At 40.2% G+C, this 23378-nt stretch overlaps 1 protein-coding gene across 5 annotated transcripts in view; it reads right to left on the bottom strand.

Moving 5' to 3' along the window:
- The window catches only part of Col14a1 (collagen type XIV alpha 1 chain), a 252858-nt gene that overhangs the window by 143666 nt on the left and 85814 nt on the right, over positions 1 to 23378 (bottom strand). For all 5 annotated transcript variants that reach the window (XM_045144601.1, XM_004661366.2, XM_045144602.1 and 2 more), the window contains exons 9-13: positions 20879 to 21040; positions 7782 to 7933; positions 6172 to 6301; positions 4303 to 4448; positions 923 to 1052 (exon numbers count right to left, since the gene is read on the bottom strand). In XM_045144601.1, coding sequence (XP_045000536.1) covers positions 923 to 1052; positions 4303 to 4448; positions 6172 to 6301; positions 7782 to 7933; positions 20879 to 21040 — 720 coding nt within the window. The remainder of the gene's footprint in view (positions 1 to 922; positions 1053 to 4302; positions 4449 to 6171; positions 6302 to 7781; positions 7934 to 20878; positions 21041 to 23378) is intronic.

Below are 23378 nucleotides of genomic sequence, written 5' to 3'. Positions count from 1 at the left end.
TTACATAATCTGACAACAACCAGTAAATTTCCTCATAAAAAATCAATAATGCTGACTCATCAACAAAGAAAATTATTTTTCTTATAAAGAATGAAATACAATAGAAAGATACACACACTTTGAAATAAATAGAATTTGGGTGATTTCCTGTGGTTTTTTATTTTTTTTTCTTTTCTCAGTGTTGCCTGATATTGAAAAAAATTCTGATGGATAAGAAACAAGGTTATCTAAAATTGAATTGCAGTGACTTCATCTGACAATTGTGTGTCTCCAAAAAGCTCTTTAGTTCCTAGGTCCACAATTTCCCATGTATAAAATGAGGAAGATGCCATCTTCTATGTCCACATGGGCACCTATAAGATATGCAACTAACATGGCAAACCCTGGACCACTCACTTCATGCCTTCTCCCTTCTCAGCAAATGGAAAACCTATGCTTCCTACCAGCCAGGTAAAACTCCCTGGGTTCACTGTGGACGGCTCGCAACTCACTTGAAATCCATCAGTTCCTTCAACTATGTGACCAGAATCTGATCACTTTTCACTCCCACTGCTACCAACTTGGTGGATGGCCCTGCCCACTCCTGGCTTCAGTATTTTCTATAATTTTCCAACTCTGTTTCATGCTTCCATCTTCCCATTCCCCTTTATGAACTTGTCAGATTAGTGAACATCTCTGTACAAAATTAGCCGCATGGCTTCCGACCCCCTCCGTTCTTACAACAGTTATTTGTTTCAACCATGTTAATCATAATAGTACCAGATTAGAGAAATGCATTTCCTTCTCCTCAATAAGATATGCATTTTCCTCGATTACAATGGCTGAAGGGGTTTTAACCTAAACTGGCATTTCCAACTCAGAAGCACACACACGTATCTGGGCTTCTAAGAAAAAAGCCCATCTGAAAGCCCATCCCACTCACATGTGGTCGCTTGCCCTGTGGCAGGATCGCTGGCTTCCTCTCCAAACATGGCATAAACTGTGACTGTGTACTCCGTATTGGGGAACAACCCACTCAGCTCAATGTCTGTGTGGGTCTCTCCAATTTTCATCTGAAATAGAACATGTGTAATTAGATCGTGCTCCAGGGTGTTTCATTCTTGCTGATCAGAGTGGAACTGAAAAAAGATGACATTTCCTAGAGGAAGACTGTGCCTTCTCACAACCCCTTCATCAAACAGGCTTCTGTCATAATTTTTTAATTGTCCTGTGTTGTTTTATATTAGGAGCAGATACTATGGGTCCACATAAAATGGAATATACCCATGCATGCTGTGTTGGGATAATGCTTTACAGCTGGACAAACAGCAACTCTACCCAGAACAAACAAGTTGCGTGTCTGGTCCCCAGAACAGTGGGGATGGAACTGAACTAGAAATATTCTCTAGTGATGTGTGTTTTGGGTGTCAGTATGTTGAAGGCAGGGCCAAGTGGGCATCTGTCACTACTTGATAGTTCTAATCAGTCCTCTAGCCAAATGCCTGGGCTTTGCTTTAATCACAATTACAGAGGGCCCGTCTTGCCACCCCATTTAACACAAGGTCCTGTCTGGTTGGATTGCAAGTCCCCTCCAATACTTAGGACAGATAAAGGCACCTTGACATGCAACTTAGCAAGCTGGTTCTTGATTAAGGGATCTTTTCTGACTTTAGGAGTTGGTCAAACTAGCCAATAAATAACCTTGGCTGTGTAACATCTGGAAAGTCACATTAGTGACAGAATAACTTTAGATTTTAGATGAAGACACTAAGCAATCTCCAGTCACATAGATGTAACTTAATTTTGAACCATCTCAATAAATATCACAAATTCATAGAAAATCACCTAATACAATCTGATGTCTCCATTCTTCAAGTTTAATAGATATTAAAATTTGTCATATAGAGTTCAGATTTCATTTTAAAAAGTTCAAATAAATGCAGATAAGACAGAAGTTCTAGCTCAGTCTTCCTTCTATTCACTACGTCTGTCCTGATGGTAATGTGTAACTGGTTTGTTTAACTTCTGCATTTGCATGTATCTAATAACAATATATAGTTCTTTAGTCTATAATCATATACATAAATATGTCCATGTCAACATAATCAACTTGGTTTCTCCTCTATCAATGAGACGTCAGTATACATAAGTATGTACTTATGTGTGTAGACATGTGTGGAGACTGAGGCTGACATCAGCTGTCTTCCTCCTTCGCCCTCTGTCTTATTTGTTGAAACATGTCTCTCACTGAACCCAGAGCTCAGAGCTCACCAACTTGGCTAGTATAGCTAGCTTGCCCTTGGAATCTCCTGTCTCCACCTCCTGAGTGCTGGGATTACAGTGTTTACTGTACCCAGTAAACATACATGGGCTCTCTGTATCCAAATTTATGTTCTTGTGTTTGCATAGCAAGTGCTTAACCATCTGAGCCATCTCCCTAGGCCAAATTTGTGACTATAAGAATTTCAGTTATAAATAACAAGTTTTGGACCCTACCACAGAATCACTTTTCTATTATCCACTCCAGAAACCTTTTCCCTTATACGTCTGCATTATAGAAATTGCTCCTGGTAGGCTAAAAATAACTATAACAAGTCACCTGTAAGTTAAATATTTATAAACTGAAATAAAGTGAAAACTTCCTATCAATGAGATATATTTATCTACCTCTCAAATTAATAATAAAAATTTTAATCCACTGTATATGAGCTGCATGTGATAAAATAAATTACATAAACTTCTCTATTTTATCTTAGCCTTCCAGTAATATCCAGTGTATGCTTTAATAATTTACATATCCTTTGAAAAATAAACTCCATTTTCTGTGAACTCACCCTAAGGAAATAGTGGTACAACCATGCAAAGACATACGGTATTATACTTAAGAATGAAGACAGGTGTGGTGGTACACATCTTAATTCTAGCTCTTGGGAGGCAGAAGTAGGAAGATTGTGTGATTTTTGAGGCTGGCCTGAGACTACATAGTGAATTCCAGGTCAGCCTAGGCTACAGCAAGACTCTAGCCTGGGCTGCACATAGGGCTGAGCAGTTAAGATGCTTGCCTATGGAGCCTACGGACCCTGGTTCAACTCCCCAGAACTCATGTAAGCCAGATGCACATGGCATGTGTGTCTGGAGTTTGACTGTAGAGGCTAGAAGTCCTGGCATGCCCATTCTCTCTCTATCTCTGTCTTTCTCTCTCTCTCCCACACACACAGAAATAAATAAATGAAAATTAAAAAAATACAGTTAAGAATGTTCAGCATTATTAATACAATAAGTTATCTTTATGTCCAACAATATAAGATAAATTTAACACAACTGGTACAATCCAAATATGAAGTAATACATATAAAATTACTATATGAAATATTCCTTAATGGAATGAAAAGATATTCACAATAAACAAAAAGAAAAAGGCAGGTTACAAAAACATTTTCATTTTTTATTAATACATAATGAAGGGCTGGAATAGTGTATCCCAGTGGTAGAGCACTGGCCAAGTATGTGCAAAGCCCTGCATTTGGGGATGAAGAGATGGCTTAGTGGTTAAGGCACTTGTCTGCAAAACCTAGTGACCCATGTTTAATTCCCCAGCACCCAGGTAAGCCAGATGCACAAGGTGGCACATGTATCTGTAGTTCATTTGCAGTGGCTAGAGGCCCTGGTGCTCCCATTCTCTCTCTCTATATATATATATCTGCCTCTCCCTTTCACTCTCTCTCTCAAATAAATAAATAAAATGTTTTTTAACCCTTAAGTTCAATTCCCAGCAATGAAACATGTAAATAAAAATTTAAGAAAAGAATAAAATAAAATTCATTGGAAAAGACCTAAGTCAATGGTCACAGTGGGACTATAGGTGCAGATCAGTGACACAGCACTTGCCTACCTTCAAAAATAAATAAATAGGGCCAGTAGATGGCTTAGTGGTTAAGTTGCATGCCTGAAAGGCCTAAGGACCCAGGTTCAATTCTCCGGGTCCCACATAAGCCAGATGCACATGGTGGCACATGCCTCTGGAGTTCGTTTGCAGAGGCTAGAGGCCTTGGCATGCCCATTCTCCCTTGATCTCTCTTGCTCTCTTGCTCTCTTGCTCTCTCTCTCTCTCTCTCTCTCTCTCTCCTTCTCTCTGTCTCTAATAGATAAAGAAATTTTTTAAAAAAGAAATAAATGTTAGCAATGGAAAATCTAGGTAGTAGGGTCTATGTTTTTCCTTTATACAATCTAAAGTTTCTAAATGCTACCTCCCATTTTTACAATAAACATTTTCTTAAGGAAGGCAAAGGTCCCAGGACCACGCAGTCAGTAGCAGGGGGTTACCTCTTTTTCATCCCCAGCCAGGCCCTCTGTGAGAGGAGCATAGAGGATCAGATATCCTGTGGCTCCAGGCACGGCGTCCCACCTGACACGCATGCTGTCCTCAGTCACATCGTACAGTTCAAGGTCGGACGCCATGGGCAACGCAACTGCAAGAGGAGATCCATGTTAATGTTCAGTCATTTACAACAGCCCTTGAGACAGTAGAGGGAAGAAGAAGTAGCAAGCCACCCATGCTGGTTTACAGCACATAGAAAGCCAAGGCAGGAAGTGGCCTGGGCTGCTGAGTGAAATTCTGTCTTACAACAAATCAGCAATAGTCATACTTGAGATATATGTATATACAGATGAAGGAATAAGGATAAACTCTTAAGGTCATGGCTTAAACAATGTCAGTGAAAACCCCAAAACATTCTTTTTGAGCACAAATTTCGATCCATATCTGTGACCCCACCTACTTTTCTAACTACACTGTCAAGTCCAGCCCTTGGCTTACACTTGCAGCTCTTTGCACCTGCTTCTGTTGGAGACCTTACAGCATTCCATGGGCCTAATATATTTACATGTCCCAGGTTTGCAGACCCAGTCCTTACTATACTGAAACATTCTTAAGCAGAAGGCTGGTCATTAAATAGTTCCACATGGGCTAGAAAGATGGCTCTGTGGTTGAGGTACTTGCCTGCAAAGCCGGCCAACCCGATTTCAGTTCCCCAGTAACCATGTAAAGCTGGATGCACAAAGTGGCACATGCATCAGAAGTTTGTTTGCAGTGGCTAGAGGCCCTGGTGTGTCCCTTATCTCTCCCCCCCCCCTCCTTGAAAATAAATAACTTTTTTTTAAGTAAAATAAAATATGTCTGCGAGGTAGGGGACTATTTGGGGAGAAGAAGGAGAGCAGATAGGAGAGGAAAAGAGCCTGGGGTGGGTCAGTGTAGGAGGCAGGTAGATTAGAATAAGGTATGACACTCAGGTGTGGAAATGCTATCACAACCCCCATAGCTTTATGTGCTATCTGTAACAAAGAATTTAAAAGAACAATAAAAATATGTGTGCAGAGTAGAAACATTAACTCTGGCCTTACACATTGTTGTGAGCCAGCAATGTATAGAGAATGAGTACCCTGGTCCCTGGAAATGTTCTTACTGCTGTTTGCATTGTCTTGTTCTGTAAGAGTCAAAATGCTTGAGCCAGTTGCATAGTGCTTAGTATGTAATAGGAATGCAGAGTTTGAAATAACTACAAGAATGGTTGGTCTTCTTTGAAAAGAGTATCTTTTCCTGTGATTTTCTAAGTATGGACCTGGATGCATGCATATATGTGTGTATCCTATCCTGTACATGTGATATAATGATTATGCCCGGTGAAGAAATTATCAATAATTATTGATAGAGAGAAGTACCAGGCAGGTCAGCTCAGCTCAAGCACCAGCCCCAGACAGGGGTGCTGGCAAATACAGGGGAGACCTAAGACTCATCAAAAAGACAAATAAGAGAGAAAGCCTGGGGCTCAGCACTGGACAAGTCATCTCTATCATACCTGCCAGGGCTCAAGAGACATTGCAGAGGTGGTTAGTAAAACAATATGAACACTGCTCTCACTGCTAGCCAGAGAACCTTCTCTATGGAGATGGCGATAGACACTGAGGAGACTCAAAACTCATCAAGGTAGAAAATAGGAGATTTTCATCCTCCGAGGTTCAGGGAGCATTGCAGAAAAAAAAAAAAAAAAAAAAAGGCCAGAAAGAATGTGAAATCTACAGGGTACATAAGTGAATTTGCACTGGGATGTCTATCCATCCTGCACAGCCTAATGTAAGGGTGACCACCCAAGCAGCGCTGTGCAGGTGAGAAGTGGTGCGGAGTTAACTACGCACGTGTGGTTTCCGTTCCCCGCAGGCCTTCGCTAGCAGTGTGGGCATAGACTGCAAAGACTGCGAGCTGGTATTCAGTCAGAGACATCAAGTTTTTCAACACCATGGAAGATACACTGCCATCCACCACGACCTGTGGGAAGAACAATTTAAAAGATGGGATGATGAAATATCTCCCATGAGGAATGGAGAACAAGAAGGAAGCCCATCTCTAGCAAGAACATCTAATTCAACATTTTTTATTATTTGTGCAATCTTTATTTTTTGTGGCAATTCATGCTCCTTGAATTTCTTCATAGAGCAATGGGAAATAATTATTAATGTGTAGCTCAGAGAAATTGTGTCAGTCCTGAGCCAGTTATCTTCCTAATCACAGCCACATAATAACAGTAGATGATTTTTTTTTTTCTCTCATGGAACTTTAGGAAGCATTTAAAAATTGATTAGTCATGGGGGTGGCACTTGGAAAGATGCACAGGAGATAAAGTACTTACCATGCAAGCATGAGAGCCTGAGTTCAGAACACACACACACACACACACACACATATGCTTAACCAAAACAAACACTTGCCATGGTATGTTTATAACCCCAGGACTCAGGAGCCAGAGATAGGAGGACCCCGGGGGCTCACTGACCAGCCAGTCAAACCTACATGGTGAACTCTTGGCCAATGTGAGGCCCTGTCTCAAGAGAAAAAAAAAATAAAAGATTGACACCTCAGATTGTCATCTGACCTCCATACACATGGACATACATGTGCATGAACACTTGCACACACACACACACACACACACACACACACACACACACACACACACACACATACACGTCTATTAGTCATGAAAAAGAGACAGCCATTTGAAGTACTCTGATTTATTTTTACCTTTGGCCCAAATCAACTTCTCTAACACTTAAAAGGAAAAAGAAAATCTCAAATCCTGCCATGGTACAGAAGAAAATTGTGAAACATACTGAGGTCAATCAGAGGTTAGCTCAACAAAAGGAAATGGGGATTTCATCATGTTTTAATTTATTCCCTGTGAATCGCTCTGTCAAAGATAGAGAATGGGACAGGCCCAATCATCTGGCAATAGGTATTGTCTTCTGGGATGGCCAAGCCATAAACCATGCTGGCCACAGCTGCTTTCTGATAACTTGTCCGTTGTGCTGATGTCTACTTGTGTTCAGGAAGTTCTGAGCCCTGAGAGACCAGTGTGCCATATCACCATGCAATTTTGGAACACACAGTCTTCACTAATGCAGAAATTTCAGGCCACTCCCATTTAGAAGAAGATGAATGAAAGTCTTGGCCAAATCACTAACTAGCAACACCTTTGGCTTCAGAACTTCCTAATTTTAGGAAGAAAAGTAAATGAGGCCAGTTCTGAGAGTGATTTGATAATGACATGAGGCAAAATGTAAGTATCATTTCAGAGAGATACAGGAACCATATAAGCATGTAGAAATACACTTCAAATTATTTTACATATTTATGGCAAGATAATCTCTGACATATATATATATATATATATATATATATATATATATATATATATATATATATATTTCTATTTTGTTCTCACTGCTATAGAAGACTGCCTCCTCATTACCTCTTCTGGCTTTCCACCTCTGGTAGGATAGTACACAACTCTGTACTTCTCCACTCTTCCTGGGGCGTGAGTCCAGTTAACCATAAAGCTCCTGGCAGTGACTTCAGAAGTAATCAACTCTGTAGGTGGCCCGATGGTGGCAAGGGCTGAGGCTAAATTGAAGAAATATGCCAAATAAATCTCTTTATAAAAGTCACTCCTGTAACCCGTCAAAATGTTGCCAGTCAGAAATGACTATCAGTGTTTCACTGCCCTTAAGGTTTTTTTCTCTACAGGTAAGTAGATTTGCTTATCAAGTCTTACATTTGTTCACTCAAACATGGTGATGTCTAGTAGAAACCATGCTAAGTTCTGAAGATTTCAAGTAAAATAAGCTAGAGCACTTACCACTCAGGAGCTTTCTGAGAAGCATTGTGAATGAATAATAAAAGGGGTATTATTTGAGCATGCCATATATCTGAAGGAACTCTCTGGAGCTTTCTAGAAATATTATTTAATTATCAGTAGTTACTACCCTTATGCATGTTTTATAGGTGAGAAAAAGTAAGGTATGGCCGGGCATGGTGGCATAGGCCTTTAATCCCAGCACTCGGGAGGCAGAGGTAGGAGGATCACCTTGACTTCAAGGCCACCCTGAGACTCCATAGTGAATTCTAGGTCAGCCTGGGCTAGAGTGAGACCCTATCTTGAAAAAAAAAAAAAAAAAAGAGTAAGCCATGATAAAGCGAACTGACTCGGCCATGGGCTTACAAGCAGTAGGTCTCACAGCTGCAACCATATCTGGGCTTCTTGACAAGTACTGTCTGACATCAGAGGACAGTGTCTGCACTGGTCTTCCATTCAACAAACAATCAATAACTAAACACAGAATAAGAAAAGAAACTGACACAGAACAGATGCCATTCTGTGTCGGAAGGTATGTGTTTCATGTGTTCAATGTGCTTGTTTAAGAAAACAGTTCTATAAAGATTTTGGAAGCATAAGGATTTTGGAAGCATAAGATCTCAGTGGAGAGGGAGTATAACATGGAAATGAGAACAAAAAATTTGATCGTTAGGATTTCTCAAACTTTCAGGGAACCCAAGAGAATTTTAGTAACCACAATAATGGGAAAAGCCCACATTTCTGACCATTAATAAGGCATGCTTTAGTATAAAGCAAACACACAGGGAGAGAGAGAGAGAGAGAGAGAGAGAGAGAGAGAGAGAGAGAGAGAGAGGGAGAGAGAGAGTATTGGTGGGAAAAGATGACATCTATAATGGCTTCAGTCTTTGGATCTGAGAAGCTGGACCATGATCCTACTTCTTGGATGCCCAACCTAGTCCCAAGAGGTATGATCCAGGGAAAGTGGAATGATAGAAAAGAGAAGGGTATGAGCCAAACAGAACTATGTCACTCTGGTAGGTACAATGGAGGCAAGAAACAAAGGCAGACTTTTAAATTAAGACCTCAACCCTGTGCTCTCTTGCCAGACATTATTCCTATGAGCAATGCAGACCAACTATACAGTGACCACTATAAGACCTAAGCAATATCCCAGAGGTGATTTCACTGTTTCTTTTTTTTTTTCTCTCATATATTACTGGCATGAAGCTAAAAGTATCCAGCAAGCTAGAGACACCAATAGGCACAGAAAAAAGATGTCACAACAAAGCCTACTCACGGATACTTGGTAGATGGCTCAGTGGCTAGACAGTTTCTTACAAACCCTGCTATCTAAATCCAGCACACAGGAAAAAGCCAAGCAAGATGGGGAAGTTTTAGTAATACCTGCTTTCCTCCAAACATACACCATAGAAAAAACTGCAGTCCACCTTGACCCGTGGCATCAAAGACTGAATGGGATGCCAAAACGTCAACCCTGTCTTGGCCATAACAGTGTGTCATGACATCCAGCCCTATCCTTAGCCTTCGCCAGGATGGAATGGACAATGAAGAACCCTTCTACCTTATTCAACTGTGATAGCAGTGTATATAACAGGAAAAGCCTGCCCAACTTCTAACCCCAACTACTGGTCAGGGCATGCGTCTCTTCCCCTCCTGGTGGTACGTCAGGCCTTTACTACTGTACCCAGAGTAAGGAGGCCATTTCCACAGCACTGTGGGTGGAGGCCACATGGGAAACAGAAGTGAGGGAGAGAAGGGTTGACTAGTTAGAAAGAAGGAATTCAGTGAGCCGCAGAGGATAGAGACAAGAGAAGTACATGTGAATCAAAATAAAGTATGTGTATGTGTGTATATATATATGTGTGTATATATGTATATAATTGTATTTATATATTAATCATATATTAATATATAATTATATATCACATATATATAATTATATATGTATAATTTTCAAAAGTAAATTTTAAGAAATAAATGAGGGACTACTGCTCTAATAATAGAGTTGGCACTACCGACAAGCTGACAAGCTTTTTTTTCCCCTTAGATATTAAAGGAGACCCAGTGATCAACCTAGACTCCTACTCTTACCTAGAGAAAATGAGATAATGAGTTCTCTTGCCCCAGCAGGATGGTCACCAGAGGAAGCCAGTTAATGTAACCACCACAATAAACTTCAGTGCATATGCCATCAATTACAAACACAACTGAAGAAAATGAAAATAACTAGAATTCTCAATAAATAAGAGAAATTTATTATCAAAAAATATATCAATTGTGGGATGGGGCTGGTCAATAGTTAAGGTGCTTGTTTTCAAAGTCTGCTGGCCTGGCAATTACCAGCCATTCATAAAAGGTCAGAGGGGGGAAAAAAAAAAGAAAAAGAAAGCAATGCATATATCTGGAGTTCATTTGCAGTGGCAAAAGGGCCTGGCAATCCCATATGCATGTGTAAATAAATAAATTATTATTATTTTTATTTTATAAGTAAACTGTATTTAAAAAAAAAACCAAGCAGGGACTTTAGAAGTAAAAAACATAATAACTAAAATTCAAAAACCTTAGTGAATAGGCTCAACAGCATTGAAATGAACAGAGGAAAAAAACAAGAGCTTGATTGACAGAATGATAGAAATTATCTGAGCAAGAACAAAAGATTCAACTTAAAAAAAAATTAAGAATTACAGCCGGGTGTGGTGGCGCACACCTTTAATCCCAACATTCAGGAGGCAGAGGTAGGAGGATTTCTGTGAGTTCAAGGCCACCTTGAGACGACATAGTGAATTCCAGGTCAGCCTGGACGAGGATGAGACCCTACCTCAAAAAGCCAAAAAATAAATAAATAAAAATTGAGAATTAGCTGTGGTGGCCCATTGCTGTAGTCCCATCACTTCAGAGGTAGAAGCAGGACCCGGAGCTCAAGGTCATCTTCATGTCTCAGAAAACCAAGTGACAGCTAGTGAGAAGGAGGGGAGCCGAAGGAAAAGGAGAAGGCGATGAAGAACAGCGAGGAGGAGGTAAAAAGAGAAGGAAGAAGAGGAGAGGACAAGAAGCAGTGCCTCGGATGCTGGTGAAAATGAAAGAGAATATCTAAAATTCATAGCATAGGAACCGAAGGTGATGCAGTTCGGGCTCAAATAGTACTTAAGGAAAAATGCCAAAAAGTTTACTCCACACACAATGGGCACACAGAAACCCACGCCAACGCAACCACAATCAAACTTCTGATCAATAAACGCATTTCACCTCAGATGAAGGAAATTGAACAGAACTTGTCACCAACTGACTTATCCTAAGCAACTTGCTACAGCATGTTCTCTAAGCAGAAGTAAAATGATTTCAAAAGAAGTTCCCCTAGGTTCTCACAAAGAATAAGGACAAAGCTTAAAAGGAAAAGAAATAAATGTAATCAAGTTTCTTGTTGCCTTGGATTTTCTAAATCATATTTTATGTTTGAAGCCAGCATAAAAGAAGTTCTGATGTGGTTATAAACCTATAGAAAGGAAATAACTGACAAATTATGTGATCCATAAATGTAGTAAAGAAGCTGGAAGGCAGGTGAATTTTCTATACTTTACTCATCAGTATTAGGAAGGAAGCAGAGGTATCACTATTGACCTTATAGACATAAGAGAATACTATGAAGAAATTTACCACATAAATTCATTAAAAAAAATCAAAAATTGTCTTCCTACAGTGGGGAATAAAGCAAGCATGTTCATATGGAATAATTGTATCCAGGTTGTCATAGGAAACTATATCAAATGCAATAAGGCAAGAAAAAGAAATAAAATGACAGTTTAAAAGTGGAAGCAGAGATTGGGGCTTCCGGTTAAGATGGCGGCGTAGGTACCACGCCAAAATAGCCTGGGGGGGGAAGACCAAAAAAAACTCAGCAAAATACACACTTTTACTAAAAAGTGAGGTGTATAGGAAGTTGAGGCGGCAGCGGAGAAGTGGAAGAGTTATAGAGCATCCGGAGCCTGCACAGGCGGGAACAGCGGCCCGGGGCGGCTCAGCTACCCGCCGCAACCGCGGAGCGGCAGAAAACCGCCGGACTCTTGGCTCGAGCCGCAGGACAAGCCAGGTGCGGGAATTTCCCCTCACACCGCGCTCTCCGCAACTCGGGAAACGTGAGGGGAGAGTGGCAGTGAGCAACGGAGGGAGGAGCAGACCGCGAGGTAAAAGCACACGATACAACCAGAACAGCCGCGGCTCCCTCCCCTCCCCTGCCGCCTGAACCCAGCTCCAGCGAACACAGCAGCGGCCCGGGACCCGGCCACGCCAACTTGGGCTGACGGCGGGACCCAAGCAGGAGCAGAATTTGGCAGCAACTTCAGCGGCTCCAGCACCGGTACCAGTGGCCCCAGCAGCAGCGGACCCAGGAGAGCAGCGGCTTCGGGGTGAGCAGCAGCGGTGGACACGACAACGGCAGCTTCAGCAGTGGTGGGGGCTCCGAGGGTGACATCTACAACAGCTGCAGAGGCGGCGGCAGCGACTCAGTTTGCCCCGTAGGAAAAGCAAGTGCCCAGCTCCAGAAATCAGAACAGCAGCCCGACGACCCAGGCAGCAACTTGACTGAGACCACAATCACCCAAGGTAACTGGGATTGCACCAGGGAAGGGTCTCACCTGGTCACAAGCTGACTTGGATACCTCAACAGACCAGAAATCTAAACCTCTTTGTTGATAGAGGATCTGGTCATTATAATAACTACTCTTGCATACATACTCGGGGCTGTTTTTGATGGAATGGGTACAGTGTTTAGCTAAATTTTAGAATCTACCAGTATATTATTCCACTCAGCCTGCTTGAATACTCCTATAGCAGGGAAACTCAACCCCTAAGAACATCTTTGTAGATACTCTGAGAGTCTTAAGAGCCACACCTAATACCTTAAGGTCCTACCCTGAAAATATTTTACACCAAACCAATTGATACAGCTAAGAATACACAGCTAGCTAGAAAATCCAAGCACTAACTTAATCCAAGATGCAAAAATATATACATTATAACACAAGAAACACTAAAAAGCAAGACGATATAAATCTACCTAAAAGTATTAATGCATCAGAAATGTCCTCCAGTGAGAAAGAGTTAGAGGAAATGCCTGAGAAAGAGTTCAAAAGAATAATTATAAATATGTTCAAAGAGGTCAAAGAACACATGAAAACAATCAAAGAAGAAATCAAAGAGGAAATCAAAGAGGAAATCAAAGGAATCAAAGAAGAGGCAGGACACCAATTTAATGAAATAAAGAAGGCAATACAAGACATAAATAGAGAAATAGAAATAATAAAGAAAAACCAGTCAGAATTACTAGCAATGAAGAACACAGTTAATGAAATAAAAAACTCTGTAGAAAATCTCACCAGTAGGATGGATGAGGGAGAGGACAGAATATCTAAGCTAGAAGATCAGGTGGCAGACCTAATGCAGTCCAACAAAGAGAAAAACAAACTTATAGAAAAGTATGAGTGGGAATTTCAAGATATTCGGGACACTATGAAAAGATCCAATATAAGAATTCAGGGCATAGTAGAAGGAGAAGAATTCCACTCCAGAGGCATAGTAGGCATCTTCAACAAAATCATAGAGGAAAATTTTCCCCAAATTGGGAAAGAGGTGCCAATACAGATACAGGAAGCCTTTAGAACCCCAGCCAGACAAAACCCAGAAAGAAACTCTCCTCGCCACATTATACTCAAACTTCCAAACACACAAACCAAAGAAAAAATATTGAAAGCAGTTAGAGAGAAAAATCAAGTTACCTACAAAAGCAAGCCCATCAGGATTACAGCAGATTATTCAACACAAACTTTTAAAGCCAGAAGGGCCTGGAGTGATATATTCCAAGTTCTGAAAGATAACAACTGTCAACCAAGGTTACTTTATCCTGCAAAGTTATCCATCCAAATAGATGGAGAAATAAAGACATTCCATGACAAAAGCAGGTTAAAGGAATATCTGAAGACAAAACCAGCTCTACAGAAAATACTTGATAGAATCCTCCATGCTGAACAAAAGGAAAAGCACACATATAAGGAACCTAGAAAAAACCAGCCATACTCAAATACCAGTTAACAGAAGAGAGCACAGGTAGAACCAGTAACACACACACACACACACAAAAATGGCAAACATAAATACACACATTTCAATAATATCTCTTAATATCAACGGTCTCAATGCCCCAACGAAAAGACATAGATTTGCAGACTGGGTTAAAAAGCAGGATCCTACAATTTGTTGTCTTCAAGAAACTCACCTTTCTACAAAGGATAGACATTATCTTAGGGCGAAAGGTTGGAAGACGGTGTTTCAAGCAAATGGGCCTAGAAAACAAGCAGGGGTTGCTATCCTAATATCAGACAGGGTGGACTTTAGTCCGAAGTTAGTCAAAAAAGATAAGGAAGGTCACTTTATATTGATTAAGGGCACACTCCAACAGGAGGACATTACAATCCTAAACATATATGCACCTAACATGGGGGCTCCCAAATTCGTCAAACAAACACTATTAGAACTAAGGTCACAGATAACACCAAACACGGTGGTGGTGGGTGACTTTAACACCCCACTCTCATCAATTGACAGGTCATCCAGGGAAAGAATAAACAGAGAGGCATCTGGACTAAATGAGGTCATAGAAGATATGGACCTAACAGATATATACAGGACATTTCATCCAAAGGCTGCAGAATATACATTCTTTTCAGCAGCACATGGAACATTCTCTAAAATAGACCATATATTAGGACACAAAGCAAATCTTAACAAATTCAGGAAAATTGAAATAATTCCTTGCATTCTATCTGACCACAATGGAATTAAACTACAAATCAGTAGCAAGAAAGGCTATAGAGCATACACAAAATCATGGAAGCTAAACAATACACTACTAAATGATGAGTGGGTCAATGAAGAAATCAAAAAGGAAATCAAAAAATTTATAGAGTCAAATGATAATGAGAACACAACATACCAAAATCTCTGGGACACAATGAAGGCAGTTCTAAGAGGTAAATTTATAGCCTTAAGTGCCTATATTAAGAAATTAGAAAGGTCGCAAGTAAACGACCTAATGCTTCGTCTTAAAGCCTTGGAAAAAGAAGAACAAGGCAAACCAAAAAGTAGTAGACGGGAAGAAATAATAAAGATTAGGGCAGAAATTAATGAAATAGAAACAAAAAGAACAATCCAAAGAATTAATGAAACAAAGAGTTGGTTCTTTGAAAGGATAAACAAGATTGATAAACCCTTAGCAAATCTGACCAAAAGAAAGAGAGAAGAGACACAAATTAATAAAATCAGAGATGAACAAGGTAACATCACAACAGATTCCAGAGAAATTCAAAAAATTATAGGGACATACTATAAAAGCATATACTCCACCAAGTATGAAAATCTGAAAGAAATGGATGATTTCCTTGATCTATATGACCTACCTAAATTAAATCAAAATGAGATTAATCACTTAAATAGACCTATAACAAACATGGAGATCCGAGCAGTTATCAATAATCTCCCAACTAAAAAAAGCCCAGGCCCGGATGGATTCACTGCTGAATTTTACCAGACTTTTAAGGAAGAGCTAACACCATTGCTTCTTAAGCTTTTCCAGGAAATAGAAAAAGAAGGAATCCTACCAAACTCCTTCTATGAGGCCAGCATCACCCTGATACCAAAACCAGGCAAAGATAGAACAAAAAAAGAAAATTACAGACCAATCTCCCTCATGAACATAGATGCAAAAATTCTCAACAAAATATTGGCAAACAGAATACAAGAGTATATCAAAAAGATCATTCACCCTGACCAAGTAGGCTTTATCCCAGAGATGCAGGGATGGTTCAACATACGCAAATCTATAAATGTAATACATTACATAAACGGGTTGAAGGACAAAAATCACATGATCATCTCATTAGATGCAGAGAAAGCATTTGACAAAATCCAACATCCCTTCATGATAAAAGTCCTACAGAGACTGGGAATAGAAGGAACATATCTCAATATAATAAAGGCTATTTATGACAAGCCTACAGCCAACATATTACTAAATGGGGAAAAACTGGAAGCTTTTCCACTAAAATCAGGAACAAGACAAGGGTGTCCACTATCTCCACTTCTATTTAATATAGTTTTGGAAGTCTTAGCCATAGCAATAAGGCAAGAGACACACATAAAAGGGATACAAATTGGAAAGGAAGAAATCAAGCTATCATTATTTGCAGATGACATGATTCTATACATAAAGGACCCTAAAGACTCTACTAGCAAGCTGTTAGAGCTAATCAAAACCTACAGCAATGTAGCAGGATACAAAATAAATACACAGAAATCAGTAGCCTTCATATATGCTAACAACAAACACACAGAGGATGAAATCAGAGAATCACTCCCATTCACAATTGCATCAAAAAAAATAAAATACCTTGGAATAAACCTAACTAAGGAAGTAAAGAATCTATACAATGAGAACTTTAAGACACTCAAGCGAGAAATTGCAGAAGACACTAGAAAGTGGAGAAACATCCCTTGTTCCTGGCTTGGAAGAATCAATATAGTGAAAATGGCAATCTTACCTAAAGCAATCTACACATTTAATGCAATCCCTATCAAAATTCCAAAGGCTTTCTTCATGGAAATAGAAAAAACAATCCAAAAATTCATTTGGAATCATAAAAAACCTCGAATATCTAAAATAATACTGAGCAACAAAAAAGAGGCTGGTGGTATCACCATACCTGATTTTAACCTATACTACAGAGCCATAGTAACAAAAACAGCATGGTACTGGCACAAAAACAGACATGTAGATCAGTGGAACAGAATAGAGGACCCAGATGTAAGCCCAAGTAGCTATAGCCACCTGATATTCGATAAAAATGCCAAAAATACTCATTGGAGAAGAGACAGCCTCTTCAGCAAATGGTGTTTTGAAAACTGGATAAATATCTGCAGAAGGATGAAAATAGATTCTTCTCTCTCGCCATGCACAAGAATTAAGTCCAAATGGATTAAAGACCTTAACATCAGACCGGAAACTTTGAAACTGCTAGAGGAAAAAGTTGGGGAAACCCTCCAACATATTGGTCTTGGCAAAGACTTTCTAAATACAACCCCAATTGCTCAGGCAATAAAACCACAGATTAACCACTGGGACCTAATGAAATTACAAAGATTTTGCACCGCAAAGGACACAGTGAAAAAAGCAAAGAGGCAACCTACAGAATGGGAAAAAATCTTCGCCAGCTATATATCTGATAAAGGATTAATATCTAGGATATACAAAGAACTCAAAAAGATATCTAATAAGGAATCAAACAGGCCAATCAAAAAATGGGCTAAGGAGCTAAATAGAGAGTTCTCAAAGGAAGAAATACGAATGGCATATAAGCACCTAAAAAAATGTTCTACGTCACTAGTCATCAGGGAAATGCAGATTAAAACTACATTGAGATTCCATCTCACTCCTGTCAGATTGGCCACCATCATGAAAACAAATGATCATAAATGTTGGCGGGGATGTGGAAAAAAAGGAACCCTTCTGCACTGCTGGTGGGAATGCAATCTGGTCCAGCCATTGTGGAAAACAGTGTGGAGGTTCCTAAAGCAGCTAGAGATTGATCTACCATATGACCCAGCTATAGCACTCCTAGGCATATATCCAAAGGATTCATCTCATTTCCTTAGAAGTACATGCTCAACCATGTTTATTGCTGCTCAATTTATAATAGCTGGGAAATGGAACCAGCCTAGATGTCCCTCAACAGATGAGTGGATAATGAAGATGTGGTACATTTATACAATGGAGTTCTACTCAGCGGTAAAGAAAAATGAAGTTATGAAATTTGCAGAAAAATGGATGGACCTGGAAAGTATTATACTAAGTCAGGTAACCCAGGCCCAGAAAGCCAAGCGCCACATGTTCTCCCTCATATGGGGATCCTAGCTACAGATGACTGGGCTTCTGTGTGAGAATGAAAATACTTAGTAGCAGAGGCCAGTAAGTTGAAAAGGAGACATAAAGGGTGGAGAAAGGAAGGGAGGAGGATACTTAATAGGTTGATATTGTATATATGTAATTACAATGATTGTAATGGGGAGGTAATATGATTGAGAATGGAATTTCAAACGGGAAAGTGTGGGGGTGGGGAGGGAGGGAATTACCATGGAATATATTTTATAATCATGGAAAATGTTAATAAAAATTAAAAAAAAAAAAAAAAAAAAAAAAAAGTGGAAGCAGAGCTGGGCATGGTGGCACATGCCTTTAATCCCAGCACCACCTGGGATTATCACAGTTCAAGGCCACCCTGAGACTATATACTGAATTCCAGGTCAGCCTGGGCTAGAGTGAAACCCTACCTGAAAAAAAAAAAAAAATAGAAGCAATCAAACTATGCTTATTTTAAGATGATGTAATTTTTTCTGTATTAAAAATCTACAAAAAAATTCTTATAGAAGTCTCCTGGACCAATTAGCAAATTCAAATCACCATACCACATAAGAAAAATGTACAAAAATCAGGTTTATAGGCAATGAGCACATGGACACTGAAATAAAAAATACTGGCAAAACTTCCCAATTAAAACAAAATACTTGATGTAATTCTAACAAAATTTTTTACAATGCTTAAGTATATAAGACTTGTAAGTCTCGAAAACTACAAAAACCGAACGAAAGAAATTAAATAGTCCTATCTATGTAAATAAAGAGATATACTGGGTTTATAGATTGGATGACTCCCAAAGTAAAACTGACTCTTGAGCAAAGTTGATATTTGGTAATCTCCATGTATGTATATGTATGTATATATTATTTTTCCCTTACATATATATATTTCCATGTATATATATATGTACATATATATATATTTCCTAACAAAATCTTAGAAATATGTTTGTAATAATATGTTTATCCTAATATTTCATAAAATGATAAAAGACCTGAACAAGTAAAAACAATTTTTTTAAATTATTTATTTATTTATTTTAAAAAGAAAAATATCAAGTGAGAAAACTCAAGCCCACCCAGTTTCAAGACTTAATGTGTAGCCACAACAAATCAAGAACGTATGCTATTAGAACACTTAGGCAAGTAGATGTAATGAGACATTCCAGAGGACCCCGAAATGCACTTATATAATATGCCTAACTGATGATTGACACAGTTTAACCAGAAAATTCATACCATTTTTGTAATAGAAATGTCTTCAGAGATAGTTCTACAAAGAGAGCACCTAGATAGAAAATAAATCTCTGAAAAGATGTCCGCCTCTATTAGCCCTGAGGGAAATGAACATTGAAGCCACACGTTTACGGCCTTACGTATCTTTCAGAATGGCTAAAATTAAAGCAAAATAATATGCACAAATGCTGGTGTCAATGCATAGGAACCAGACCACGCCTACATTGCCAGTGGGGGTGTAAAATTCCACAGCCAGCCCAGAAATAGCAGTTTCTTAATGAAAACCAAATTAAACCAGACATGTTGCCAGGATGTGGTCCAGCCATTGCACTCCTGGGCATTATTCCAGAGAAATGAAAGCTTATGCTCACACAAGAACCAATCTTCAAATAGTCACACCAGCTTTCTTCACAGTAGCTTCAAACTGGAAAGAATCCAGAAGTTCTTCAACGTGTGAATGAACAAGCAAACCCTGCACATCCACACCATGGAAGATGTAGTTGCAATAAAAAGAAAGGCTCAATGATACTGGCGACACCTTGGATGACTCTTCAAGGGAATTATTCCATATGTAAAACTCCAAGCTCCAACTGTTGAATATTGCCGAAGTCCACTTACATAATGTTTTGGAAATGAAAACAAACTATTAGAAATGGTGAACAGGTTAGTGGTTGTGATGGTTTAGTGAGTAGATGGAAAAAGAGAGAGAGAGTGTGTGTGTGTATGTGTGTGTGTGTTTATAAATGGACAATAGGAGCCATTTTGTGGTGATGGGGGTGTTTTGTATATAGACACAACCAATGCTCACATCTTGCTGGTGATACAACTCTGCAGTTTAGGAAGGTATTAGCATTGCAGGGAGGGGGCTAGTTAATAATATGTTGTCTCTCAAGATGGCTCAGCAGTTAAGAGAGTATCTACTCATGAAACCTGCTGGCCTGTGTTCCATACCCCAGCACCCATGTAAAGCGGAAGATGGCTCAAATAAATAAATAAACAAATACATACATAAAATTTTAAAAGACAAGCAAAAAATGCATGCTTTTTTTTTCTTATAGCTGTATACAATGTGCCATTACCTCAAAGTTTGAACATTTAATTTTAAAAACAGGATGTCCCAAATGTTAACACTCTGGAGGAGATTGTATATAGTAGCCAAAGCAGCTATTATTCGTGCCCACAAAGTCTGACAAATGTATGTCTCCTGTCTACCCTGGGATTCAGTCCCAGGAGAAAAAGCAGTCTTAAGAAAGTCAACATGAAACGCAGTAAGAATGTTTACAGGCCATGACAGACCTGTGCGTGTGGTGACCTGTGTGCATGATGACCCACGGGACTGGCCCACAGTGGCAGACGTGCTGATAGACCCATGCACACAGCAGTAGATCCGTGTGCATGAGGACAGGACTGTGCCATGGTGACAGACACTTGCTGATCGGCCCAGGCATACAGGGATAGAACTGTGTGCGCGGTGCCCCGTGGCCACGTCCGCAGAGCGCTCTGTCCCCGCTTACCTTTAATCTCCCGGTCCTGCTCTTCCACTCCGGAGCACACAGTCCTGCTCAGGCTCTCCACCACTGTGTGCATGAGGTCAAACTCAGCAACATTGTACACATGGGTGCTGTCGGGCTCAGAGGCGATCTCCTGCAGCTCGTTCAGGTCCGCATTTTTCACCCCTGCCATTGAACACAGTAGAGAGCATGGTGACGTCTACCTCTCACTGGAAACAGCGACTGCACAGAGCTTGACCTCCACCTAGTCAGTCCCCACCACCACTAAAGAGCCCTCGACTTGGCTGGTTGCTCTGGTGAAAAATGAAATTTTGATATTAAAAGTCCACACTTGGATGCTGGGTATGGTGACTCCTGCCTAGAGTCTCAGCGATTTAGAAGACCAAGACAGAAGGATCACTTGAGTCTAGGAGTTTGAAGTCAGCCTGGGCAACACAGAGAGACCTTGCCTCATAAGAAAAAAAAAAAAAAAGTTAAAATGATGAAATAAAAATATAGACAAACCATATATCTACTTGATAACAGAAGGTAATAGCGCCAGCTCTAACAAGTTATTTAGGTGGAAAGAAACAAGGAAAAAGTAATAACAAGGACATGTACAGTGGGAAAAATGAAAGATAACATGTGCCTGTGTCTGACATGTGAACGTGGAGACTCATCTCCCAAGGGTTCAATTCCCCCTCTCCCCTGATGATGCACTTGGACTTGAACGTGACGTAAAGCATTTGCTACTTTCAGGTCAGACTCTTTGTTTCACTCAGTGTGCACTGTAAACAAGAAAATAACTCAATGGCACTAATCCCTGTCCTATGTAAATATTTAAGAGGGCTGGGAAGATGGCCCAGTCATGTGAATATGAGGACCTGAGGTCCTGTCCCCAGCAATCATTCAAAATCTTGGCATGACGGTCAGCACTTATAATGCCAGAGTTGGAGAGACAGAGACAAGGCATCCCCAGGGCTTGCTGGCTAGCTAATCTAGCCAAATAGATTAGCTCCAGGTTCAGTAAGAGACCCTGTGTCAAAAATAAGATGAGAGCAAAACAAAAATAAAAGTAGATAGTAATATTGAGAGAGAGAGGTAGCTTTGTTAGGTAATTTAGGGTGACTGGCCCTAAAAGTAAAAAGCAGAAATGTCTTTAAGTCTGCCTTGCAATCTCCACTTTACTGGAGATCAGAGAAGGATCTTTCCTCTCCTTATCTCTTGACTAAAGGAGTTACCTAGTTCTGTTTTCTTTCTTCCATCAACAACCTGTGCCCCTCCTGGGAGGGAGTTCCCCTCTCCTAGAATTTAAACCTCATCTAGGCATCGTGGCTGGTTAAACTCAGTCCCCAAATTCGGTTTTATGACTGACCTCTTCTTGAGCCAGACCCCAGCGCAGACCAATCAGCCCTCACTCCGGCTCACCTGAGGTGGAAGGTAAGCCCCACCACGATAAGATTAGAAGCAGGTGATTCCCAGGCAGACGGTTCATCTGTCCTGCACGTCCAGTTCCTGGTAAATGTGCCCTTGTCTCAGCCCAACAGGGAAGAGCTCCGGCCCCTGCTGCCACATGGGCTTTGCCCCTCTTGCCTCCCTTGTGGGGGAGCTTTCTGTAATTCCTCTTCTTTCCTACTCTTTTTAATTTTCTTTGTTTATTTTTATTTATCTGAGAGTGACAGAGAGAGAAAGAGGCAGAGAGAAGGAGAGAGAGAGAGAGAGAGAGAGAGAGAGAGAGAGAGAGAGAGAGAGAGAGAATGGGTGTGCCAGAGCCTCCAGCCACTGCAAACGAACTCCAGACATGTGCGCCCCCTTGTGCATCTGGCTAACGTGGGTCCTGGGGAATCGAGCCTCGAACCAGGGTCCTTAGGCTTCACAGGCAAGTGCTTAACTGCTACGCCATCTCTCCAGCCCTCTTTCCTGCTTTTGATCAAATAAAGTCCCTCTAAACGTTAAAAAAAAATAATAATAAGATGAGAGGCAACAGAGGACAACGAATATCAACCTTCTCGCCTACACACACACACACACACACACACACACACACACACACACACGCACACGCACACACGCTCACATACCCATACACACAGGGGCTCACACACATGCAAACACATATACACATATGCATGCATAGCACACATGCAAACAAAAAGAAAAGCATGTTGCTGTAGCAAGAGTAATTACACCAGTGCTCAGTGCTCTAAACTAGCCAATCTTCAGATCTAAATTTCTATATAATGCTTACTTAAATTGACATCACACTTGCAATTCCAGAACCCAGGAGGCCTGAAACAGGGGGATTGTCATGTGTTCCATAACAGCCTGAATTATAAAGTAAGATACTATCTCAAAAAAAAAAAAAAAAACCTGAGAAATAGTCTTAGAATGAAATGTGTGTGTGTGTAATTATTGTTACATAGTGCTAAACCAAAGAGAAATCTGGGTAGAGATTTTTAGTATGCTCAATTATGATTTGCTATCTGATCATCTCTTCCACTTTTGCTGGGTCAAGTAAGGAGGT

The sequence above is a fragment of the Jaculus jaculus genome, chromosome 2 (genome assembly GCF_020740685.1).
Source record: "Jaculus jaculus isolate mJacJac1 chromosome 2, mJacJac1.mat.Y.cur, whole genome shotgun sequence".
NCBI classification, from domain to species: Eukaryota; Metazoa; Chordata; class Mammalia; order Rodentia; family Dipodidae; genus Jaculus; species Jaculus jaculus.
Note: the sequence above shows the minus strand (reverse complement) of the source record. Positions and strands in the feature narration are given on the sequence as shown.